Below are 26,794 nucleotides of genomic sequence, written 5' to 3' on the forward strand. Positions count from 1 at the left end.
AGTGTGTCTATATAATTGCTATCACAATACCTTTCTCCATGACCATGCAAACACCCAGTCATTTTAGCCCAGCTTTGTTTTTCTTTTTTTTGTGTGTGTGTGTGTGCTCTAGGCGTTTTTATTTTCTGTTCGTCAGATGCGCCGAGTGGGAACCGGCCCTGATACAATGAGGAGCGGGGCTCCGTCCCCGCGCCGGCGACGGAAACTTAAAGCGTCGCTCTACGTCACCGTCAACCCGTTCTTGAAGACAAAACGGCTCGTACCTCCTCCCCTCGGATGAAATCCGGTGCCGTGATGGTGACGAGACAAGTCGTTTGACGGCTGTGAGAACGACTGATTGATATCATCATGGCATGTAACTGTTGTGTACGCATGCCAGAATAAAGTATTATTATTATTATTATTATTATTATTATTATTATTATTATTATTATTATTATTGATATTATTATTATTATTATATGTGGGGTTTAACATCCCAAAACCACCATACGATTATGAGAGACGCCGTAGCTAGTGGAGGGCTCCACAAATTTCGACCACCTGGAGTTCTTTAACGTGCGCCCAAATCTAAGCACACGGGCCTACAACATTTGCGCCTCCATCTGAAATGCAGCGGCCGCAGCCGGGATTCGATCCCGGGACCTGCGGGTCAGCAGGCGAGTACCTTAGCCACTAGACCACCACGGCGGGGCCGGCTGTGAGAAAGAGCCCTTAGTTTTGTAGCTGGAGTACGAACACTCTTGCATGGTCCGTGACAGGCTGTGTATACTTTGTCTGTGCATGCCGAAGAAAGACCTAGCATCAGCCAAGAGGGCCACGTTAGGCCGTTAAGACCAACCAGCTTGGCTGTTTCTGTAGCTTTACACGGCTAGTGTAAACTCTTTTTTTTTTGCTCCTTTTCTTCGCGTTCGCACTGTATGCCACCCGTTCGATGAGAAAGTAGACTAGACTTAATGAGCGATTACGAATAGACAAGTTCATATACCCGACGCCCGACTGGGACCGACTCATGACGTCACTCACCGGACGAAGAGGCCTCGCTGCCTCGGCGTTTGAGCCCTCCCTGACGCGAGTAGTCGGACACCCAGGAACCCGACCGCCGGTGCCGCTTGCCGTGCGCCGAAGAGCGAGAAGTCGAGCTGGAGCTGAGCTGCTGCCGAAGCGTCTCCAGTTCCAGCGTCAGCTCGTCGTTGCTGTCCTTCAACTCCTGCGGATCAACGAATGGGAGAGACGTATTGGGCTGGAGAAAACAATGTCTTTTTAAAGACGACGGTCTTTCTTGGGGACCTTCGACAAACAAAATTTCGTCTGTCTATCTGTCCGTCTGTCTGTCTGTCCGTCCGTCTGTCTGCCTGTCTGTTTGTCTGTCTGTCTGTCTGTCTGTCTGTCTGTCTGTCTGTCTGTCTGTCTGTGCCTGTCTGTCTGTCTGTCTGTGTCTGTCTGTCTGTGTCTGTCTGTGTCTCTCTGTCTGTGTCTGTCTGTCTGTCTGTCTGTCTGTGTCTGTCTGTCTGTACATTTGTCTGTTTGTCCGCCCTAACAATACCTCAAACGGCACCAAACAGCCAACCCCACCCGCAGCGCCCACCAATATTGCTCAAGGTTTAGCGTTCATAGTTGTGCGATTGTCAATTAAAATGCAATTATTGCGCATATCTGAGTCGCCACAACAACGATTCGATGTTTTCTGTGTCTGCCTTTATACTTAAAGAGGCACACACAAGTAACTCTAAGAAATGTAGCGCTTATACGCGCTGCGCTGACAGTGCAACGCGATGCTCAAAAAGGTGTTTCCAACGCTTTGCTACGACGTCGCGGTGGTGGCACCTGCCCGTCGCTTTGCGTTCTACACCTCATCACCCCCGAGTCTGGCGCGCATCTTTCTCCGCGGGCTGCACGCCTTCGTTTTCGAAGATAACTGCCAGATGGCACTTGTGTCTAACGTGCCTCGATGCGTTCGTTCGCCTCCGCCACATGCTCGAGGCACTCTAACGCAGCACCTGCAGAATACCATTCACCGATTTTTCTTGCGCAGAACGTCAAATAAACGTTTTGTTCACTCTCTCCAGACGCAAAACTATTGTCTTTCGACGACATTTACACACTCTAAAAAAAGAGCGAGTAAAAAGGGTGTCTTTTTGTCCCACAACAATAATCGTCATCTATATTGCGTTCCATCCTTCCGCTATCGCCCCGCGCCCGGTACATTCCGGTCACGATCGACATGCCCATTATCAGGGTTGCATTGCATTCTCGATAGGAAAGTGGCCAGCGCCGAGTTTTCAAGAAAGGAAGCGCGCGCAAGCCTGATGACGATTATTGTTGTGGGACAAAAAGACACCCTTTTTACTCGTTACTTTTTTGGAGTGCGGTGTAACATGTAGATTCGCGCCAATTTTTAAAGGGTATTTCGTAATTATGTCAGACAATATGTCTTCAGTAAAAGCATTACAATGCACAGGATAGAGTTTTATTAAAATGGTAAAATTTAAAGCAACGGTAGTTAGGCAACGTGGCGTCGACCTTTTGTCAAGACATAACATTGGCGGAGACAGTCAGCGCTAGAGTACACTGAAGACCCGACACACTATGGCTGCGTCAGGGAGGTAATCATAAATCAACAACCTCACAGTAGCGCAGACCAAGTCCGAAGATAAACGTATACTGAAGATTGCGTTCGCGTAGGTTCTAGAAGGCGAGGGGAAAAAAAGAAGGCAAAGCGAGTGAGAAATGGGGAAACTTGCCTTGTTCTGTTTGCACATGACGTCGAGTTCTTGCAATATCTTCTGGTAGTGCTCGTCATTAAGGAACGTCTGGCCCGACTCCAAGTCCGCAATCTAAACGAGAACACGAGAAGAACAAAAAGAACAGAACGAAACTTGATAGGCCGAGTCTCGTTAAGACTTTTAGTTAGAAAAGAGACGCCTGCTGTCTCTCATCTAACTAAAATAAACTAGGTTCGCAAGCCGCTGCCTCGCGAGAGTTTTTTCCCGCTACTTCTGTTCAGCAGGCAAAGCCAGAGCCCGCAATCGGTGGCTCATTAGGCGATGCAAGCCGCACCAATGTGGCGCTCATTCTGAAAATGCTATATCAACGCAACCCCAATCACACGGGAGATGAAGTTCGCTACCGGCGGAATTTCGGTGTAGTCAAAGGTTTACTGCGATTCCCGACGCGCATTCAGGTTACTACACTAAGCCAACAACTAGGTCATCAAAGATCTGGCTTTCCGGTCACCAACAATGGCAGAAAATGTGACAGTTTTATAGCAAGGGAGACGCAATGAATGCAATGGCAAAAAAACTGGAACGTCAAGCGAAGGACGGCAAGCAAGTCCCGGCTCGCAGCGTCCCTCGTCGTACGGACCAATCGAGAGCGTATTTCTACTGACGTCACGTGAACAATCGGCTGGTGCCACGAATTCGGTCGGAAGAACAGAAGACGCCTGGAGAGAAGAAGCAGCCTATTGTTTGTATTGTAAGAGATTGTTCGTTTTAAGGAACGGTCGTTGTCCCTAAACTCGCTCTGAAAATAAGCTCTTGATTGGTCCATATACGAGGGGATATTGGACGTGAATTGGCTGTTTTGCCATGACGTCGCACGCCCATTCTGCGCTGTCTCGCTAATCACCGTGCGTGATCAACTGATTTCATTCAATATTGCACGTTTTCGACTGCTCATGCGGACACAGCAGCGTGCAGCCGAAAATCGCGAGACCTTGATAAGCTGAACACTTAGCGCCGATAATGTTGACGTGCTTTAGCGAGAGCACGTTGCGAGGAAGAAATCATGCCAGTGCGAGAGTAGTGAGAAAGAAACCACTTTCTCGTAATTGAGTTCCCAGTAGTCTAGAGGACCTTTAAAGAATGGCATGAAGAGGTTTTCAATCAAAACGCTAAAGGATACGTGACACTGTTGAGCAATGGCAACGTCGCCATGCTTACCTTCTGCTTGAGCTGCGCGACGCTTTCCAGCTCCTTCTGCTGGCTCTCGCCCAACCGGTGGAGTTCGCGGTAGCGTTCGGAATATTCCTGCACTTCCAGTTCCAGGCGGTGATTCTCCTGGAACAGCCAGAACAGCCATGCGGTCACGACGTAACGTCTCTGCTCCGCATGTACAGGGGGAGGGGGGAGAAAAGGGAGGGGGGGAGTGCCCCGGCCACTATCCCATAAGAAAACATGGAATCGTGGCCTAGAAACTTCAACCCCCCCCCCCCCCCCATACGTTTCTATTTAGGTGAGATTCCGTTGATCTATGGTGATGGCATAGTGTCTTGAAAATGGTACCGATTGTTGAGCTGATATTGATCCACTAAGAGCGGGCGCGAAGTCTGCCCCATATTTTCACTCTGTAGGACCTGGGCAAAGCAGAAAGGCAACTACCACGATAGTTTTCGACGATATCGGCCGTCAAAGACTCCTTGTGCGGTACTGCAAGAGCTGCCACATCCAATCGATGTTCTAGGAAAGCCAAGGCCATTGTGAGAAACATGTCGATGCTCCATTTGATTTATTTTTCACCCATTGTGATACGCGCTTTTTCTTTAACTAATTCTTTCGCCGCACTATGCTAATGAACCAGCACAAACGAAAAAATGCGCAATATGTTGAGCACGTACGTGCGTCAAAAACTTATCGAACGTTATTTCGAAGTCCAGCAACTCCCTCCCACCTTAAAGATGAACAGTGCGATTGCTCGTGGCGTGACGAGTGCATCGCGTTCGCGTCTTGTCCAGGCGACGGCCCGATTTCGCTTCCTCCGCGTGCCAGACTGTACGTTTTGGGCGCCGCAGTCGCGTCGAAAAATTCCACCACCCAGCGTCCCTGCCTCGGCCGCACGCACTCTATATACGCACCTGTTCGAGAGTGGCCACTTGGGCGCGCAACCTGAGTTCTTCGGCCCGCAGCGCGGATAGCTCGTCCTCGCTGCGCTGTCGCAGCCGTGTCAACTGCAGCGTGGTAGTTTCCCGCTCCCGCTGCAGTTCCTCGGTCACCTCACGCAGTTGTTCGGTGTGACGCTTCTCCAGGGTCCTGCGCGCGTGCAAGAAGGTGTGATCGCACAACAAGGTGCGGTGAACCATTACCGTTGGCTGCACACCAGCGTGCCCATCCACCCTCATGCAGGCTGTGTCCATGAAGTCACGAGAGTGGGTAGTGGTAACGAAAGTTCATTCACCTGATCTGTGCATAACAATGAATTTCTCTAAGATAGCACACCTGGACGACTACACATCAATGCCAACACAATTCACGCGCTGCAAGGGCTCCCAAAAAGTCACCTGCCGCGACCTATCCGCACACTCTGCGACAGGCCATTGGATGAAAGGAACAACGTCGAAACACTCAACTTTAAGGCTTCCCTTTGGCTTTGGGAATACGAAGTCTGATGCGCTCACATCATGGCTGATGCAGCACTGGTACAGACCTGTTGCAGACCCCGCAGAATTTTTCCTCTTCGCAAGCTCAAAAGGAACCTCAAATCCCACAGTTTCGACGGTCTACATAACACGTTACAACAGAGTCTTGATTGATTTGTGGGGTTTAACGTCCCATGACACGTAACACGTTACAACGGAGTCTTAAATTGACGTTTAGGTAAACATTACAGCAAGGCATTCCCGTTAGTGGTCGTGTATCGATGTCCAAGTACGTCATTTCGAAGAATTTTAATAATACGCACTGATTTGATCAATGAATTACCTTTACCAGGCCAAATGGGATAATCAGGGTGAACAATGGAAATGTCTCAGACAGGCTGACCAACGTTTCGATCAGATAATCTTTTTTTTTTGAAGGGCCTTTGACAAAGATAGGTCCTCCTCCTATCGAAATGTCAGCCAGCCTGTCTGAACCACTTCCACTATTCACCCTGATTATCCAACCACGTGTTTCCATCTGTCAGCTCCCACCTGGATTCCGGTTTACCAGAGCGAGTATCATCGAACTAAACATAGACTATGCATGATCTGCCTGTATCAATTACACTCATCCAATTAAGTATGTCGACTCACAGCAGCCTGTTCTCGGAGGCCTTCTCCATCTTGGCGTGGTGCTCGTCCACTTCTTGTGCGATGAGCGCCGACCGAGCGTTGGCCTCGGCCACGTTCACTCGAAGCCGATCACGCTCCTCGCGAGCCTGCTCGAAGTTGGTCCTAGTAACGACGACACACAAGAAAAAAAAGAATGTGCGAGACCTTGGTCGTTAGGGAACAAAAAAAGAGGCACGCCCAAGCAACTGAAGCTAATAATGTTTTACACTATACTGCAGTCAATCTCCGCTTAGATCTTGAAGAAGCCTATCCAGAGGCAAGGCAAGGTCGGGCAAGCGAGTTCGGTTGAGAATACGAACAATCCGAAACATTCATTCACTTCATCATCATACTAATCAGCCTGGCCACACCCGATGAAAGGGCAAAGGCCTCTCTCATGATTCTCCAACCAACTCGATCTTGTGTTTGCTGATTTTTTTTATGAAAGGTAAAATCAACAAGCATCTGTGCTGCAGCAGAAAGCTTTGCGCTGCATAACAGCACGTTGTCAATTTTTCAACTCATAACCATTTTTCCGCGTTGCACGATTAGGCAGAGCTTGTTTACAAACATTGATTTGGGTAGGCGAATCTACTTTAATGTCCAGCTTCAGCAAACCTAAGCAGAAAGTTCATGGCTAAATACGGGATGGGCAACACGTACACAAGATGTCGGGCCATCCCAAAAAGCGTTTTTACGGTCTTGACTTTTCTCTTCTGTGCTTTTTTGCACGCCCTGTCTCTCAACATAAACACCTACCAACTAGATCAACTCGGTTATTCAAAGCAGGATGAATTTAGGCGATGAACCTGAGCTAAACCATAACAAGTAGCTGAGCTTGACAGAACGAAATATGCACAAGACAATAACGAAACATATCAATTAGCTACGAGGTTTTACAAGATAACTGATGTTTGGCATATAGCCTTAAAAATCTTATCCAATGACTAAACAAAGCGGTTAAGTGAAGTTTGAAGGTTACACCATAACCAGGCCGTAGCCTACGAATAACCAAGACAGATAAGCCCAGCGTGATTTTTGAACAGCGAAAACTTTCTCTACTGCCTTTAATCGATGTATACCTTCTCCTATACGCTCTTTAAAACCAGAAGTCTCACAAACTAGCCAAACAGTTCACACTTCTGAGCAAGCCCACGTTACTCAACACTGCAAAATAGTTCGCACCCTTGGGGGTGCTTTGCCGCGTCTGTAACTAACACTTTACAGTAAGAGTGTTTTGGTTTGCCGAAATTCCTTTATTGTAGGCTGTTATAGACGGTTTCAAGATTACAAGCGTTGTGCCCCAAAAAAACTTCCGGTCACCTTTTTTCACAGCTCGTAACGTCAAAACTGAAAGTCGTTTTCACGTTTTTTTCAAGGGTAAGGAAAGTATTTTATTAGTTTTTCAGATAAAAAAAAACGTGCGTAATGTTCAAAGCAATCTTTTCCAGCTTTTATTTAGCTCAAAAAACATTTATTTGAATATATTTTGCCAAATGGTGGAAGGAAAGTAGAAAATCAGCGGGCTGTTTTCTAACGCTCTTCTTGCCCGCCTATGCTATTCACAGACGTGGGTGGACGAAACCGCAAGTCATCAAGGGTCTATGTTTGTAAACATTGAAAGGGTCTATAGACACGGCAAGCACCCTTTAGAGTGAGCGTAAAATTGTTCACAGTGAACAACCGGGCAATAAGGGAGCCTGAAATTCGGCTGGACTCACTTGAGGTGCGTGAGCTCATGCTGGTACGAGGCGAGCGCAAAGGCGTACGTCGTGGACGCGTTGCCTGCGCTCACCGACGCCATCTCCTCTTCGAGCTGAGCAGTCAGGTCTTGCAGGTTCACCTTCAGGTTCGGGTTGAAGCCCAATTGCTACGAAGTAATAAAAAAAGAAGACAAAGGCACACAGAGTGAGGTGTATTGAAAAGCTGAGCAAAACAATCAGGAAGCACGCAAGTATATACGAAGCCCGAAACGTAACCAAGTTAAATTTGAGCAAGCTTACTTAGATGTAACCCAGTAAATGTATCTGGACTGGCATTTCTGCGTTTTGTGATATAGTGCTGAAACACACATTCAAGTGAGCGACAGCTAACGCAATTCGCTTTAGGCATCGTCAGGAGCATTATTTCGTTATTTACAACAGTACACAATATTCTAATTCTTAGACCTCAAATGAGCTGCGTCTGTAATTCAGGCTATGACTCTGAGCAACAAACGATGAGGGAGTACGATGGAGCAAAACGGTATTTATCAACTAAGCGTTCATTGCTTCAACTGACTATTAACCATTCAGGTTCATTGCCTAATCGCTATGACATGAAATGCGCGCTACGAAACAGGCCATCAATCTGTCCTTTGGAGCTTTGTCTGCATTGATTTGCAAATATGGTGCGCGTATTTTGCGGGCCCTTTGACCACGTAGAGGTTAGGTCACGTTCAGACGACTCGTAAGTGAACCAGGAAAGAAAAAAAAGGAAGAAAGAAATAACTAAGCAGAAAAACAGAATGATGTGGAGTGAGACAGCACGAACAAAAACTTTAAAGAAAACTTCGTCTTACGTGGCAACAAGAAAACAAGAAAACAGTACGTCGAATTTAGTGAGCTATCACCACTGTTCTTTCTTTTTCTTCCCTCTTTCCCTCCCTCCCTTTCTCCCTCCCTCCCTCCCTTCCTTCCTTCCTTCCTTCCTTCCTTCCTTCCTTCTTCCTTCCTTCCTTCCTTCCTTCCTTTCTCTATCTATCTATCTATCTATCTATCTATCTATCTATCTATCTATCTATCTATCTATCTATCTATCTTTCTTTCTTTCTTCCTTTCTTCCTTTATCTCTTTTTTTCTTTCCTGTTCGGTAGTCTTAAACTATCAACAGGCCTGCGCCAAGGAAGGGAGAGAGCGTGAAAGAGAGAGAGAAAGAATGTTGTTAAGGGAGGTGTCAACCGGAGACGTGGTCGGTGTCAGAGGAAAGCCGATCTAACAGGATTAGTTGCTCATCCAATTAAAAACAAGAGACCCCCCCTTGTGGCTCAGTCACGCTGGTGGGGAGAACCAAAGCGTGGGACAGCCTGCAACCCCGCGCAAGACGGCGAAGAAAATACCCTCTCTGGGAAGCTTCATATGAGACAGAGAGCCCTCTCATCAAGAGAAAATTTGAAGACGAGACGCGTTCCCGACCCGTACACTTTGAATAGGGGAGTGCCACTGGCAACACCACGCTTTAAGCGTGTTGTGAAGCACGTCATGTACTCATGTCTATAGGGCTCAGCCTTGGCTGACAACCCTGCATTTCATTATTCTAACTGCCTCGCTGTCTTACACTCGAAGACGTCACCAACACGATTGCAGCTCTTGATTTGCTTAATGATAACAGTTAACGGGGTTTAAGGTCTCAAAACCGCGGTATGATGATGAGAGGTACCGTAGTGCAAGGCTCCGGAAATTCAGGCCACGCGGTGTTTTTTAAGGTGAACTGACATCGAACTGCGCACGGGCTTCTACCGTTTCGCCTCCATCGAAACGCGACAGCCACGACCGGAATCAAACCCGCGACCTTAGGGCCCGCAATCGAGCACCGTATAGCCTCAGTCCCGCCGTGGCATACCTGCTCCCACTCTTGCCTAAAACCTCTAAAGGTAGGCCGGTAGTATGAAATAAGTACTCTCAGAGGAGAATAAGCTGGAACGCAAATATTTCCAGGCACTGGCAACCTTTTGACCATATATGGTTCGCTAAAGCGGCAACTGTTTTAAGCAGGAAGAGTTGCGCTAGATTATAAAAGACCACCACAAAGAAGGAACACTAAACAGATCAAGCGCTTACTATCAACGATAGTTATACTGTAGAGCGTGACTTAAATACGGAAACCAAGGATCTTAATGAATAAAAGGTGCGTTAGCACGAGATGTTCCTTGGCACGTCTGCACAGCTGTGTTCGGTTTCCCTGCTTAACCGACGCTCTGCAGTCAATGAAAACAATACGTAGTTTGCGCTCGATCGGTTTAGTATATCTTTTTTGTGGCATAAGGTATAAAGAACTTTATTAAAGTCCTGAGGATCAGTCCAGGACTGGTGCTCGCCGCTTCCACGTCGAGACACAGAGGCCAAGCCCCTCTGCCGCCACACGGACCTTCTGAACAGCCCTGAGTTGGTCCGCTGATTGATTGATTGATTGATTGATTGATTGATTGATTCATTGATTGATTGATATGTGGGGTTTAACGTCCCAAAACCACCATATGATTATGAGAGACGCCGTAGTGGAGGGCTCCGGAAATTTCGACCACCTGGGGTTCTTTAACGTGCACCCAAATCTGAGCACACGGGTCTACAGCATTTCCGCCTCCATCGGAAATGCAGCCGCCGCAGCCGGGATTTGATCCCGCGACCTGCAGGTCAGCAGCCTTAGCCACTAGACTACAGCGGCGGGGCTAAGTTGAGTTGGTCCACCAGCGCGTCACTGTGCAGCATTCGCTGCCACCACTGTTCACCGTGAGAAGCCGCACCGGCCCTTGCCGATCAGCGCCAGAGCATGTGTTCAAAATCGAGCAAGCCCTCACAATTACTACAATAAATAAGAACCCCGGCAGTAGGGATTAATTTTATTCATGATGGCCGGGTTGGGGTACGTCCGCGTCTGCAGAAGTCTTAATGTAACCGCCTGCACGTGGCCTGTTATGTCTAGCCCCTCAAGGCGTCCTCACAACTTGTTCAATCATATATTTCAATTTATTTTCAGTTATTCTAGTAGGTTGATTCAATAATTAATAGACATATATTATGAATTAGAAATAACGCTCACTATGCTGTTCGCTTCATCATGTGTTGGAATCCATCTCGTTGTCGTTGTTGTTATCAAACGACACGGCTTCGCAGAAGGATTTTGATAAGCAACAACGCGCCCACCGAGAACGACTTAGCTGGCCCGAACGGTCCAGTCGTTGCTCGCGTAAAACACACGACAGCGAATTTTGAAGCGGTTCACGCGCTTTCGATAATTGCTTTGCGACGCGAACACCGACAAAATAAGCAAAAAGCAAACAAAACGACGCTGTTCGCATTCGCGACAGCTGATGGAGGCGGCAGACCGAGCTAAGAAATCGCCCCCCCCCCCCCCCCCACTGCCCCCAAGGATACATTTCTGGGGTGACGCGTTAACGCAGAAATTAACGGGCTAAGTTCACAGAAAAAAATATATATATTAGGATGTGAAACGTGACGTCGGAACAACTCTCCACTGTGCTTTCTTCCACTACGCAGCGCCCCCGCAATTACGCGCACTGCAAAGAAATCTAGAGAAGGACAGTGCAGGAACAGAAACGTCCGAAGATGGAAAGGTGTCGCTAGATCTCAGTCCGAAATGCGTTTACTGCGTGAAATAATACGTACATAAACTTTGAGCATTAGTTTGCGTCTATGCGAAGCATAGATGAAAATGCCTCACCTATACCTCACAACACATCCCTCTATGAGCGCGTCTGATAACATTCCCCAATTATAGGCCCGCCCGAGCAATGGCGTAAATCACGGGGATGTCAGGGGGCTCGTGATCCTCTTTGTGCTGAGTGTGTGAGCGGGGGGGGGGGCACCCCTAACAAGCGTCCCGTCAAAAATTTGTCTTTCGAACATTATATATATATATATATATATATATATATATATATATATATATATATATATATATATATATATATATAGTCTTCTTGACATTATAGCGCGCTCAACATTTTTTTGATAGGCGATGCTCTTTGGCTGTGCGAGACCATAGGAATCACAATCACCACTTGACCGGTTTCATATATGACTTATTAAAACAATGTAATTACTGAAGCAGCGAACTCATGTTCGTTGTTCAATTATTTCAAAAGCATTACTTCATTTTTTTGTATAAGTGAAATAACATCTCTAATTCCAAAAGCAAACGACCGCCAAGCAAGATGTTAACCACGTCACTGGTTTTTTTCTGTAATTATGCCACTGCGCCCAAGTGAGTACTTGCCTGCTCCAGCCACCAATCTCAGTTAGTCTAAGTGAGAGTAATCTTAGAAAGTCTTAATCGTATCACAAGATTTCGTTCTCTGCGACCCGAGTGAGTGATACGCGTAATCCCGAGTCTTAAAAGTGTGCTTGAGACCCCGGCTGAGATCGAGTCGTCTTGAACCTGAGTCTTCAGAGTGTGCACGAGTCGCATCCTAGCGAGCAACTTTGGAAAAGTCTGCTTACGTTTAGATGTGACACGTCGCCATTATTTAACAGAATCTTCAAGAATGAATTGTCACTATGCCCATAGAGATTCCTACCTCATTTACTAGTGATGCGTACTATACATGAGATTGCCTAGGCAACGTTTCATACATCATGTGCAACGCTGTCAAAGCTAGCGCTCTTGTTTGCGCTGTGTACTGCCGCGACCAAAAAGTAGTGCGTCGCTTGTGGTGTACCAGAATCAATAAATGCTTCTCGGGAAACTTCTAAGCATACATATTTGTCATCAGGTTAAAAAACAAACGCCTGTGTTGTCGGATAAAACAATGCAAATATGCGAGTTTGTAATTTATGTTTGTCGCTTTCGTATCAGGTTTTCGCTCTCCGCGCGACCCGCGCCGCCGTTTTTTTTTTTACTTGTTGTGGCAGCTTCGAAATAATGGCGTCCAGCTCTGCGTTCTCGACCACCTCTCCTGCGCGAATTTTTTCGAAGCTTCGCACATCAAAGCTGTTAAAGCACGCCAAGCAAGTAATTGGAAATGTGTACGCCCGTACCAGGATGCGTCTCCCGAAGAAATCTGTGCGGGAAGTGACCACTCAGCTACGAAACCGCGCGGAGCAACACCTCGTGTTTTCTTTACGGACTGCTTGCCTAGCCTTCACAGCGTTGCACCTGATGTATGAAACGGAGTATAGTGTTCGCCCTTTGCGGCTTTGAACGCACTCGTTGCGTTGCTTATTCGTACGTCTCGGCTTTTCTTTCGGATAACGTGGAAGACTCGCTGTGAACCTCGTGAGCTTATTTTATTTGGGCAGCCTGAAGCGATCACGGATGTGAAGTGGCACTGTTGAAATTTCGCCGAGTTACGTCTTGCGAAAAATGGGCCGCCGGCCAAACGGAGCCTAACGAACGAATCTTTGGCTCATCAATGTATACTACTCACCTTTGTTCTGCAGGATTAACAGCCGAGCGTTGCCAATTCCATAGACACTATAGCGCCAGATTTGCTTCCAGTGTATAATAATAAACTCTATAACTGTACCTATATACACGGACAGTCGCGCTTAATACGAGTTGCGACGCGATGGCCATGGTTGGAGGAGTACTGAGTCTGAACAATTACCCCGAGAAACGTCACATTGCTTTAGAGAGTCCCAGTAACTGAAACAGAGCCTGCTTCAGTATTATATAGCGTGTCGGCGCATCTCTACAGCGTTGGCGCCACTTTGAGCACGGACACAATGTTGCAACTCATATTCGGCGCGACTGTAGATCGTGACGGACAACGTGTCGCGCTTTTCGCGGCGCAGTTCTCGATCGTTCGTTGTTGCTGTCGTTGTTAGAGGAAGCTCAGAACGCGCTGCATGAAATTCTCTGAGATGAATGTTTAGGGAAGGCATGTTTTCCCGAGCTAACAACGGTGGTGCGCACACAGCGTTATGCATATAACACGGGTGGAGTGAAGATGGAGGGAGTAGGAAGGGGGTAACGTTGAAGCAGATGGCGCGCGTGTAGTTTCCGAGATTAATTGCTCAAGTAATACAGTGCACGGGAGAGCGAAAGGGAGCGGGGGGCGTATACTCAAGGGAGTCGCGTCGACGCGAAAGCACAATCGTTAAGTAAACAAACATATGCACTCACTTATTCACGCACCGCACATTCACTCACTCTCTCTCTCTCTCTCTCTCTCTCTCACACACACACACACACACACACACACACACACACACACACACACACACACACACACACACTAAAGCTCATATTTTAGTGATTTAGACGCTTAACAAAAAAGCGGACAATTTCTCAACGGTAAGCAACACCTAAACTTCACTAGCTCAGACACGGGACTGCTTTGGCTACAGTGTTTACACAAAAGACACCCTGCAAAAATAAATGAAAAAACAACGGCAGGTTTAACAAGCCACGTTGGAAATATAAGTTTACAGCAGAGAGGCTGCGTTTTTGCAGCACGTCAAAGTTGTTCTTCCTCGTAGAGAGGCTTATTTTAGTTTGCGTTGCTCTGTCAAGTTTAGCTTGGGTCCCACGTGTGCAAAAACTGTAACGCATCTTTTACCAAAACCAAAATTGCGACGGTAAAAAAAACACACACACACAGGACAGAGATGGCTTGCCGCGCTATTCGTTTCCGGTACTTTGACTCACTTTAAAAGCGCACATGGTAGCACGCACAAGCCTGCCGTAGGAAAGTGAGGGAGCATAGACCTTTCTTTGCATTGCAGGGAGTGCGGATGCACACCCTTGCTATCAGAAACTAAGGCGCTCACAAGATTAAAAGGAAAGGCTGCACGAGAAATCGAGGAAGCATATATTATTCACACACTGCGCGAGACATGCGTAGTGAGGCCCTCTATCACTTTGCATGTCACTGGCTTAGATTATTTGAGCACCTGCCACTAAATGATTTCATTTTTTTGCTAACGCGACTCGTGACTATGACTTTGTTCACAGGTATATATGTGCTTGTGCTTTTCGAATCAATTCAGCTAATATCTTGCGCTTGTCCGGCTGTCGTGTTTATTTCGCGCTAAAATCGACCTTAAGTATATAAATAGCTTGCCGTCAGAACGTTCAAGGACGTGCGTCGTCGTAGCTCAGTCAGTGGCTAACGACGCGCGCTCCGAAGCGAGAGGTCACACGTCCGATTCCGCGCGCCGGTAAGAATTGTTCCACATTATCTTTCTTGCTTCCTTCTCTCTCTCGCCATATATATATATATATATATATATATATATATATATATATATATATATATATATATATATATATATATATATATACTGGCCATGACGGCGGCGAAAAACACCAACGGCAAAAACTAACGAAGACTGTCCAAATAATTATTCACGCAATAAAAGACAGCGGCTGCTCCAGAAGAGCAGTTTTCGAAATCTCGTCGCGTTGAGAGCGCAGCCCGTAAAAGGGCACACGAGCCGCCGGTTGAAGGCTGGCGAAATAGCGCGCGCACCAGCGATGGTGACCGCGCCAGTGAAATCAAAGTTCACTGTTGCTGCTCGAATCCGCCCCCCTCCCCTTTTTCTCTCTCGTCTTTTCGTGCTCGTTAAAGACCGGGGGGGGGGGGGGTCGCGTGCGCCTTTTGAGAGACGGAGCCGGCCGGCTTGTTTGATCACTGCTTCAGCCGCGTTCATGGCCCCCGCTAGCGCGCCATTATCCGCAAGTAGATCGTACGGTGCTCTGTGGGATCTTATCAGTTTGCACTATATAGGGAACATGACGGAGGTGGCATGGGCGACGGCAGAAACCGTTGAGAGAGTGCATATAGTTGGTATCACAATATAACACCAGTGCAGATGATCCACGATTCCTATGCATAGTGCCGCGAAGCTCTTCTACGTATAAAACGCAATTGAACGGCGCTGTAAAGCGTGCTTTGCCACATGTACAGCATAAGTGTGGGAAAGCAACTTTTCACTGACACGGCAGAAGTTCACAAGTGCGATGTCGATGCGGCAATAAGGTATTGACACAATTTTCGTCTTTCGTCATGTGTTGACGAGCTAAACGCCACAGGGAAGACACAGTACGCAGTATGGGGATTCATCTCGATGGCATACGAAAACACAAAGAAACATTACGATGCTAATTACCTAAAAAGGAGACGTTGAAAGGCTCAATAAGAGTATAGCATGAACACCTGATCGTAACATAAAAACTTACTTTAAGAGCAGTAAACACAACGTATAAGTTGGCTACATTAAATATGGCTTCATCAATGGTTGCTGAAGCAATGTGCCCTCCGGCACGACTGCTAAGCTACTCGGGATGGGTATAATGAAGAATTAAACGAAGAGATATACAAGCGTACACGACTGGTATCATACAGGGAAAAAACGATGGTTGAAAAAAGTCCTCGCCTTGCTGTTCTAATCGGCCCATCGACCCGCTTCCTCACAGACAAGGTTTACCTGCTGATAAAGCAAACCAAACCAGAGCAGCTGTTTTCATCGACTTACACTAATTCCGAATGCGGCATAACTACGTAGAGATAATCAAACTAACAAATAGGCAAAAAAGAGCACACGTTTCCCGAAAAAAAGTGTACCGCGTATCGCTTCAAGAGTCACAGCCAACACAGCCAGCCAGGCGGGCACAACACCAGGACGGCACCAAATGAACATTCTACAACGCACCAGTGATAAGACAAACGACTTTCAGAAAAAAGAAAAAAAAGTCAACCCACATACAACACAGACACAAGTCGTTCTCCAGAATCGCGCCCGAACGTCCAGTGTGAGTCTGCGCCCGTGAAAGACAACAAACGGCACCGCATTAAAGCTGTGCAACGCTGCGCGAAAAACGGGACGGAAACAAAGGTTAAGGGAAATAATAGGGATAAAAGGCAAGATGAGAGAAGAAAAACGGGACTATAGTTAAGAAGCCCCACGACACACGTGGCGAAAGAGAAAACACAAAAACGAAGAGTTGAAGAGATCTGCCTAAATAAAAAAAAAGACGAATCAGAAAACAGAACAAGAAGTGACAGCAAAACTAGCTTCCCTGCATCCCCACGCTGCTACAGCGAAAGAAAACGTAGCTCACCAGGAAACCTGGCCACTAGACAAGGCAGCGCCTCTATTGAACCCCGTCCAGGCAAACCCCCTCTTCCAGATGCGCGTTATCTTTTTTTTTTTGCCTGCTACAGGCCACTAAATCCCACAGAAATCTCGCTCAATTTCTTACAGGCTTCCTCCGTTAGGGTGAGACAGTTTGCTTAAAGCTGCAACCTTTGTCTTACTGAGCACGCATGCGTTTTAGCACTCGGGGACACAGCGCTTCAACCTCCAGCCACGGATCCCCGTTTCCCTATTTCTGTTCTCCCCAAAACCTATACACAACGAGCAAACACAGCCCAGCCACCAATGTGGGCAATATCTTCTAACCCAAAGAACACTTCCAAACGTCTTTCGCACGTTCAGTCCGCTCCCCCTAGAAACCTTCCTAGAGGGCTCTCGGTAAAAGAAAAAAAAGGGAAAAGGGGGAAGCGAACGAAAGGTTCGCGCATATGTCAGACTGGGAAAGCGACAAGCGGCATCGTACTGCAGCGTAGACGTCGCCTCCTTTCAATCCTCTTTATACCTCGGCTATCCCCAAGACCACCCAAAACACTGTCCCCCCTGCCTAATTTGGGGTGCACACACGTTTCTCTCCCACTGGGAAAGAACGGGTCGAATCCAGGCCTTTTATCGCAATATACCACCATATCTCACTCTCTCACAGCTCATCTCCACAGCCCCCCAATTCCCTTTTACCTCTTTATTCTCTAGATTTCAGACCGTGAGCCGACCGGACTCGCAAATCGAATAAGGAGCCGGGTGCTAACAGAGCACGTTTCAGGGAGAAGAGAAAGAGGGCGAGTTGGAGAACACGGACGAAAAAGAAAACTAAGGAAACGAAAATACGAATGAGTGAAGAAATACAAGAGAGAGGCGCCCTTTCTGCGTGATCGTATTTAACACAAACAAGAAAGACAAAATAAGGGAGTTGTAAAAGTGAGGAGGCTTAAATTTAGTGTTAGAGACCGTGCACCTAAAGTAGTTCACCGAAGAAGGCAGCACAAGTCGACCATCGCAGCCGGTTCAAGAAACACGGGCGGATTTCAAGCGTAATTCTTATTAGGCTATGTTGCATAACGCGGAAAGAAGAAAAAGACGAAAGAATGACTACAGAACACGTTATGAAACGCTGTGAAAGATTATAAGTTGAACCATTCGTTCAGGTGCGGGAATCAAACCCCAGGACCCTACCAAAGGAGGTAACCGGTATGCTATAGCAATTGGCGGCGCGTGAGTGAATAAGTCAACAATTCGACTGTAGAGCGATGCCACAGGCGATCGTAATCCAAGCCATGGCTCTCGATGAACGCGTCCTTCTTATTTGTCCCTTTGTCGTTGTTCTGTTCTCGCGCTATAACTATCGTCATGTTACAGGGAAATATAAATTTCTGAGATAGTATTTGCTTTTTCGTTGAATACACGTTTCTCCTGGACTGAGGATCAAACCTGGGAACCAACCCTCAGTTTCCGGCGCGGTCACTCTACCTATTGATCTAGCCAGGAGGACAGCAATTAGCAGCGCAAGAGTGGATTAGCAAGCAACTAAAATTATTCCATATCCTTTTCGTAAGCCTTGCAACACCTGGCAAGAATATGCAAAAGTTATTCGCAATATCCAACCTACCAAAGCAGACACACCATCTAAAAGCGGAAAACTGTTCAAAATGCCTCCGTCCTGAACACAGTGCTTTGAATGTAAAATACATATTCTTTTACACCTCGACAGCAACAACGATAAATAATAATAATAATAATAATAATAATAATATTAATATACCAGCGTAATACAACGCTAGTATATTATTAACGATAGAAAGTTGAAGCAGTCCACGCGAAACTATTCAAACTTTTAGCGTTTCGAGGGTTCTTTAACCAATTTATTACAATTTTGGTTTGACCACCAGAACACTAAATGCAGCGTCAACTTTTTCCATGTTTATTTTTTTCTTCCTCCGCAGTCTTTATTATTACTAATAGAAAGTTTGCTCGCTATAGAGAACAGGCGTTGCAAGGCAACAGGGCCCGCTTTCGAGGGATGCGGGTTATTTATGTTCAGAAAAGCAAAGAGCGACACGAGACTAAAGAAACGCGACCAAGCTAGATGCCGGGCCTTTCTGGAATGCGAAAAACGAATAAAAAAAGCAAGGAGAACTCGAATTTTCGGGACAGAAGAAGAATGCTGGAAGAGCAGAGGAAGCGTGCGAATGCAAATAAGGGACGACGCGCGAAAGGTCGGCCCTGTGGTTATTTAAAGCGACGGCCCTGTGGTTATTTAAAGTGAACAAGAAAAAGTGGCAAGAGTTACGTGATCGCGCTTTTGTGAATGTAACGCTCTTTTCATAGTTTAACCATTCGAGCGTAGGTAGATATATAAAACACAAACGTGAAACACGTGCGCTTACGGTAATATGCTGATAATAATAATAGTAAAAAATTAACATTAAAAATATCTTTGCTACGGCGGCAATGCAGGCAACGACGTATATTTTTTAAGTACTGCGTTTATCTTTCTTTCCTAATAAGTACTTTATAAAAAAAAAACGAAACCGTATTTATTGACAGTACCGCTTAAGAAAGACTAAAACACATGAGCGAACTTACGGCCTTCTAAAAAAATCCACAAAAGTAAGTCTGGACAATCCGAACAAAATCAGTACGAAAGCAAGGACGAACAGTGACAAAGCTGATGCACGTCTAAATTTCACTTTCCAGTTTTTTTTTTTTTTTTACCGCTGTCGTTTGCGGCATCGCTACTTTTTTATACTTTCAGACTTGACCCTTACGAGATCACGGTCTCGCACAGCAAAGCCCACGAGCTTGTAACAGATTAGGCGCCGCCTCAGCTTTCCCTTCGCTTCATCCACACACTGGCTAAGCCGCTCTCTTCCTTCATAGTATTCGCTTAATCCGCGGCTTGACGAGTCGCCAAGTGCTATTCTAAGCTAGATTCCTTGGTATATACTGTGGAATAAGGCAGTAAAAGACGCGAAAAAGCCACAAGAACACGAACTCATTAAAAAAAAATAAGCGAGAAGATCCCAACGATGCGGCACAATCATGTTAGTGATACGTTGCACGAGTACTCGAAGATTGAAACGCGGAATCTCAGGGCGCGTTCACACTCATCTTCGGAGGGACCGAAAGCGGCGATACTCACCGGAAATTCACTCCCTTCGCCGTCTAAACGGCCCGAAAACCACGCCGCGAAGCCGGAAAGAAAAGATCAGGCGGACACAGATTTCCTCGCCACGCGAAACTGGATCCAATTTGAGCTTCGCGACTTTGGCTGCACTAGCTCAAACCACGTAATCTAACCAGCCGGCCGCAGATACAACATGGCGGCGAAGGCGTCGGCGGTGGCTCGCATCGGCTCACACTGCAAACTACCCGTGCAGCACGACGAGGCTTGGGGGCCTCAACAGGGACGCGTTCATCGAGAGCCTGGTTTGGATCACGATCGCCGAGAACGCTGGAAGTAAACGGTGCAGCAGCAGCGAGTCGTCATGCGGCAAGGTGTATCGCGTTTGTGTACAGTCTGTCATCGTTGCTGCAGGAACTGCACCATTATATCTCATCATGTCACAGTATATACGCCAGAGTGCCATCCAAAACCAGCGTCGTCATCGCTGCCAGTAAGGACATGACGGAGTATTAAGTGAAGTCGCAAGCTCCACGCCTCCATTTCGGCACGGACAACTAAGCGCTGCCTCAAGCAATGAAATGTCATCGATAAGAAGCACGTTCGGGTCGTTACCTTGATAATACAGCATTGCTTAACTCGTTTTCGATTGTTTTACTGTGGCGAAACCGCATAACTGCATGGCAGTCGTGTGGCTAGTTTTGTTTGTTTTTTTTTTCGCGTGAAATAAGTACAACGCATGGTACGAGCTTATCATGGTATACTATTTTGCGCTGCAGTAGTAGTAGAAAACTTTATTACATACGTAATCCAGACAGGCTAGAACTCCAGTGCCCCGAGGAATATACAGGGTGAAGAGCGAAGTCTGTCCGCCAGGGTGGTGCCTCTATTCCAGGGCCCCAACGGCGCGAGCCATCCGTTCAGCTCTGTGGATCAGTCGCAGCTGATCCACTAGGGCTGGGCTAGACAGCAGCGCCTCCCATTCGTCCCACGTGCCAGTGGCGTCGTGCTCAGAGTTAGCCATCGCATAACGTTGAATAGAGAACACCGGCCTATAGTTCCCACAGCAACGATGAAATCAGCAGGCTGCTCGCCAGTGCGCAGTGCCGTCGATGACGATACGGTTCAATATCACGCTGCGCAAGCACCTGCGCATGCGCGAGATGCTGCCGGCGCGCGACTGCAGAGCGCTGGCCGCATCGCGATGTCATGCGCTCCGAGGTTTCCCCCCAAGTGCGAAACAGACTACAGGCAGCCGAATATGCCACTGCCGGCGCGTTCCCTCGCGTCATTTCCGCTGGCTTATCTCCCGAAACAACGTTTGAAAAGGTGCGAGCTGTTTCTTTTCACTGCTTTGGGTGAATAACTCAAATTTTATATTTATTTATTTTATTTACAGGATTTCTGCTGGCTTCAAAGTGAAGCCATAAGCAGGAGTAGGTAACATAAAAATATAGCACGCTGAACATTTTCACAATATATTGCGCACAGAGAATGTCGCGGACACACAGGCTTAACGCGGTAAAAAGAAAAATATACAGTGCATGACATGCAATTGCGCATACCATAATACCTATACAAGTGCGTACTAACATCACTTGCGTACTAACAACGCAACGTCACAAAACAAAGAGTACAAATATGGCAGGAAGACATGCTATAAGTTTTTTAGCTCCGATAAGAATGACGCCACCGTCGCCACCTCCACAATCCCACCAGGGGGGCGATTCCACTCGCGTACAGTTCGTGGGAAAAAAGAGCCCATGTACAAGTTCGTTCTGCAAGAAAATTCCTGTAATTTTTTTGAGTGATCTGCCCGCGTGGGTCGTCGCACAACTTTTTCTATATACGCACTTGAATCGATGCCAAGCTTATTGTGGTAGAGCAGATACATATATATTAGGTACGAAAGTTCTAATACATATATATTAAAAAATATATACATATATATTAGTAATACATATATGTTAGGTATTATAAATTAGGTACGAAAGTTCGGGCTCAGGAAGCAGACAATATCGAATTAACTCTCAAACTAGCGACAGCGGCTGCGGCGTCAGGGGCTGAACGAATGTGAACAATTTAAACGCGCGCAGAAGATACTAGGACCTTGGGCATCTGCCTCAGTTGCGCAGAAAGCAACTAAAGCACTGCTACTTCACCTTAAGTCAACAAACCTGAGCGAGCGCCTGTAAACTGTGTGTGCTCCCCGAGTGTGCTCGTGATTGTGTGTACCTTCTCATCTTTCTGCGACCTCTTTTCTCCACTTCATCCCTTCCCCAGTGCAGGGTAGCAAACCGGATGTGCGTCTGGTTAACCTCCCTGCCTTTCCTTGCATCTTTATCTCTCTCTCTCTCTCTCTCTCTCTCTCTCTCTTTCTTAAACGCGCGCGGTCGTGGTTTTCCGGCCGCTCTGGCGTTGCATTCGATTTAGCTTCACTCCTCAAGTGTGAATGTGCCCTTATAGCGTCAATAATGCGCGCACTTTCGGCGTCAAAGGAAACAGAAACAGCTGGAAGCAGTCGCAATGGCGTCGTAAACAGCGCCGTCCAGTTATCACCAAGGACAGTCGCGCACGTGCGCAAGTGCTGTCAAAATGAATGCGCGCGCCCTCTAATAGCGATGACTGGATAGCCCACAGTAACACGGCGAATGCTTACAGGTGTGCGGGATTCATTTACGCCGCGAGAATTTTCGTTCCAACCTTCTACAGTTTACACCATATCGGCGTAATTTTTAACCCAAGCATCGGGGTTGCCATTATCTTTAGCGGGCGGATTCGCAGCGATATGACGCGGTTATTTCAAGCAGCTCATAGGAGTATTTATACTTCAAAAACGATGTCGCCTATCCATTCGAGAGTACTGTGCAGCCGTCAGCACGTTTAACACGAACACTTCGATGCGCGGCTAAGGCTAGTTTGAGTGATGCCAGCCACGCAGTGCTGGGCGCTTTTGCCGAGATAATAGCTCGGTATAGGCTTGAATAGTATGTCGGAATTTATATGGTTAGCATCTTGGCAGAGGAACCAAATCGTACTTGGTGTCAGCGTCAATCAAACTGCTGCAGGACACGGCGGCTGAGCGTTCGTGTCAAAGGTGCTGACGGCGGTGCATAATTAAATGATAGTACCGAAAGCTGTGCATCAAAAGCCTCTACAGCTAAATACCATATGTATATCATGTATATAAGTACATTAAATGTAATAGTGTCAAAAACTGCTACAAAGGCTGTTCTAGACTTTATAAAAAGCACTGATATAGAAACTAGACTGTCGGGTACTATGCTATGTGGCTACTGTACATATGCACCACCTCTTCTTGTCCCCATCATCACCCTTCATCCCTCTTTCCTTCCCCTTTCCCTTATCCCTTGTGTAGAGTAGCAGGATTGATTGATTGATTCATTTGTGGGGTTTAACGTCCCTAAACCACCATATGATTATAAGAGACGCCGTAGTGGAGGGCTCTGGAAATTTCGACCACCTGGGGTTCTTTAACGTGCGCCCAAATCTGAGCACACGGGCCTACAAACACTTCCGCCTCCATCGGAAATGCAGCCGCCGCAGCCGGGATTCGAACCCGCGACCTGTGTGTAGAGTAGCAGGCTAGAGCGAACTAGCTCAGGCCGACCTCTCTGCCTTCTAATATTCTCACTCACACTCCATATGTATATCAAAAGACTGCTTAGTATCCTCCGGCTTCAGTTCAGGTGCTGCACTGCGGCGTGTTTCCGTAGCTTTAAAAAAGGCGCAGTAAAGGAACGTGCGTTCGTCATGACATGCGGGAATGTCACGTGACCGCAGCGGAAACGTATATGCCTACGTCAGTTCCGGCATAAACTTCGCTCGAGAAAGCGTGAACAACACTCACCGACAACAACAACAAACGTCGACGGCTAGGACTGCACGGTAGTCGCCCCCCCCCCCCTCTTTCAAATAAAATTATAAATTAGGGCAGCTTTGCGCTATATTGGCGCCCGGCCTCAAGTAACAGAACTGGGAAACCTTTCTTGTTTTTCTTCATTATGTCTGTCTTCTTTTTGCTGTGCTTTATTAAGTTTTTCCAACTCTCCATTTTCTCTGTTTCTTCTTTTTTTATTTTCTTTTCTGATCATTTCTCTATAGTTCTCGTTGAGAATTCGCTACCAAAAAATCAGACTGCCACATGGAAGAAAAGCTAGCAACTCACCCACCTTAGGATCCTGTCCGGTGCAACTATTCAAAACTCCGACGCGACGGAATTCGGCCACTCCTGTGAGCGAAGCGGTTTGCGCGCTATCCGCTCGCTCCAACGCGAAGTGACGATAATATTGAAGGTTTTACGTCGTAAATACACAACACGATTACGAGAGACGCCGCATGTGCAGGAGGCGGAAATTAGGACCGTCCGAATTTCCATAGCGTGCACCGACCCCGAACAGCACACGAGGCCTAGCATTTTACTGCCATTGAAAACGCAACCGCAGCAGTAGGGATCGAACTCGCGACCTTCGTATCGTCAGCCAAATACTATAATCACGACACCACACTGCGCGCGGACTCAGCGCAAAGTAAGCGGAGCAAAGTAAGCCCAGGGCGCACAATGGAAGACACCGTCTACAGACGTCTGCCGAGAGAGGGCGATGACGTCCTTTAGATTAAACTTCGCGGCTGCTTCCTAGCAAGAAAAGACCTCACACCACTATAACTCCGACCCTCGACGCCATTGTTTGATCCGCTTACCTCTGTAGTCTTTCCAAGCTATTCACGAACGGTTAGAACATACGACGCACAGGGCAACGTTATCGATTTGAAGTTTATTTATTTATTTATTTCCAGGTACTGTTGGCCGATTGGGCCGTTACAGGGGTGGGGTAGAAAACTGACATAACAACCATCATGTCATGCGTAAAAAAGAAATGCATAGCCGATACAAAAGGAATACATCACTATACTACGTTCTACGACTTACATGCTACATCACATACATCACAAAATACACTTCCCAATATTACATCCTACAACGTACATGAGACAAGTTACAGCAAATAGATTCATAGTCAAAAGATGAGAGCACACACACCAAAAACAGCAATCACTGTTTACGAAGATTCACTTAGAAAATATTTCGTAACATTGTTTTCAAAACGTTCTGCAGTTTGAGAATCACGTATAGCATCGGGTAATAGATTCCAGTCTTTCATTGTTCTAGGGACATGTTTATATGGGACATGACGGCGACGGCGGACACACACCTCGTAGTGTTGATATATTCGCTATCGCAATAAAACAAATACAGAACACAGCTGCACCTGCACAATAAGGGCGAGCACGCTACAAAGGAATGTCGTGGGAAACAGGCGGGAGGGATTTAGAAGGCAGCAACCAACCGATAACCAACGGTCCCTCGCATTATACGATCCGTTCACGTGCGGTCTCCGCCGTTCGGTAACGAGAAAAGTGCAACGCTCCACCGCTGCTGCTCGATCTCACCGGTATATAAACTAACAGCGCGAAAGGTTCCTCCACTACCCCACCTCCTCTCACACCCAACAATCCCGCTACCCCATCTTTTATCTCGCGAAAGTCCTATATATACTGCGCAATAATCGAACTTCCCACTTTAGCGACGAAACAAAAAAAAAAGGGGGGGGGGGGATGGGGAAGTCGGTCTCCTTTTTTCCCCTATAACTCCCCAAAGCACGGTAATGGGAATTCAGTAGCGATTCGGTGCACAGGAACGGAAAGATGTCGAGAGAAAGAGAGCTGGAAGGGGAGGGCAGCCAGGAACCTATGGCCAGCCATCGACGACAAGCAAGAACCGCACTGCCGTGCCGGCCCGCTTTTCGAAGCTCTCGGACTGTTTGGGCAATCGGATCACGCGAACGGCGATATCGGCAGAGTCGTGCGAGCCGGCTTTCCAATTCTAAATGGGGGAAATGGGGAACGTGGAGGCGGGCTAGAAAAGGGAGAATGTTGCGAGGGCCAGGACAGAAGCGGTACAGGAGAAAGTATACGCAGGATACATGAAAGATGCTCCTGTGTACCCTTTTCTGAACCGATCGTAAGATCCCCTCCAACCAGTCCAACAAATCAGCAATTTGAAGAAAAGGAGGGGGAGGGGGGTGCTTTTGAGATAACATTGGTAAAAAATAGCGGGTTCTCGTTATCCAACGTGCGACGGAGAAGAGTCGTTGAGGAATGAACCGCGGAGGAAGGGGCGATTTAAAACGAAAAAAAAAAAAAAGGCTAACAAAGACCGAAGCGATTGGAGGGGACTGTGGACACCAGAGAAATGCAAACGAAAGTTATACTGGGTGATAAAGGACAAGCTATGTGCAAATGAAGCAGAAATGAGATAGCGATATGGTTTGGTCTAGTTAGTAAAGGATGACGCGATAGGCAGTCCATTGCAAACTGAGGTGGCAAGGACGGTCTTTGTGGCCTTTGAGTGATGAAATTCGATGGACAGTATAAGACACGAGTATTAACAAACACACGCACGTACACACACACACGTCGCGGTAGTCTAGTGGCTAAGGTACCCGGCTGCTGACTTGCAGGTCGCGGGATCGAATTCCGGCGGCAGCGGCGACTGCATTTTCGATGGAAGCGGAAACGGTGTAGGCCCGTGTGCTCAGATTTGGGTGCACGTTAAAGAACCCCAGGTTGTCGAAATTTCCGGAGCCGTCCACTACGGCGCCTCTCAAAATCATATGGTGGTTTTGGGTCGTTAAACCCCACATATCAATCAATCAATCAACACGCAGACACGAGCGAGATAAGATGAGCCCCAAATTGGCAACACCTAATCTTCAAGGACACAAGTAAAAATGTGTTGAAATCCCGGAA

At 47.0% G+C, this 26,794-nt stretch overlaps 1 protein-coding gene across 6 annotated transcripts in view; it reads right to left on the bottom strand.

Annotated features, from left to right (window-relative positions):
• Positions 1-26,794, bottom strand: part of LOC119168255 (uncharacterized) — a 523,033-nt gene that overhangs the window by 27,292 nt on the left and 468,947 nt on the right. For all 6 annotated transcript variants that reach the window (XM_075867240.1, XM_075867239.1, XM_075867238.1 and 3 more), the window contains 6 exons: positions 7,750-7,898; positions 6,011-6,151; positions 4,856-5,030; positions 3,945-4,061; positions 2,745-2,837; positions 1,027-1,210 (listed from right to left, as the gene is read on the bottom strand). In XM_075867240.1, coding sequence (XP_075723355.1) covers positions 1,027-1,210; positions 2,745-2,837; positions 3,945-4,061; positions 4,856-5,030; positions 6,011-6,151; positions 7,750-7,898 — 859 coding nt within the window. The remainder of the gene's footprint in view (positions 1-1,026; positions 1,211-2,744; positions 2,838-3,944; positions 4,062-4,855; positions 5,031-6,010; positions 6,152-7,749; positions 7,899-26,794) is intronic.

This window comes from Rhipicephalus microplus, chromosome 6 (genome assembly GCF_043290135.1).
Source record: "Rhipicephalus microplus isolate Deutch F79 chromosome 6, USDA_Rmic, whole genome shotgun sequence".
NCBI lineage: Eukaryota > Metazoa > Arthropoda > Arachnida > Ixodida > Ixodidae > Rhipicephalus > Rhipicephalus microplus.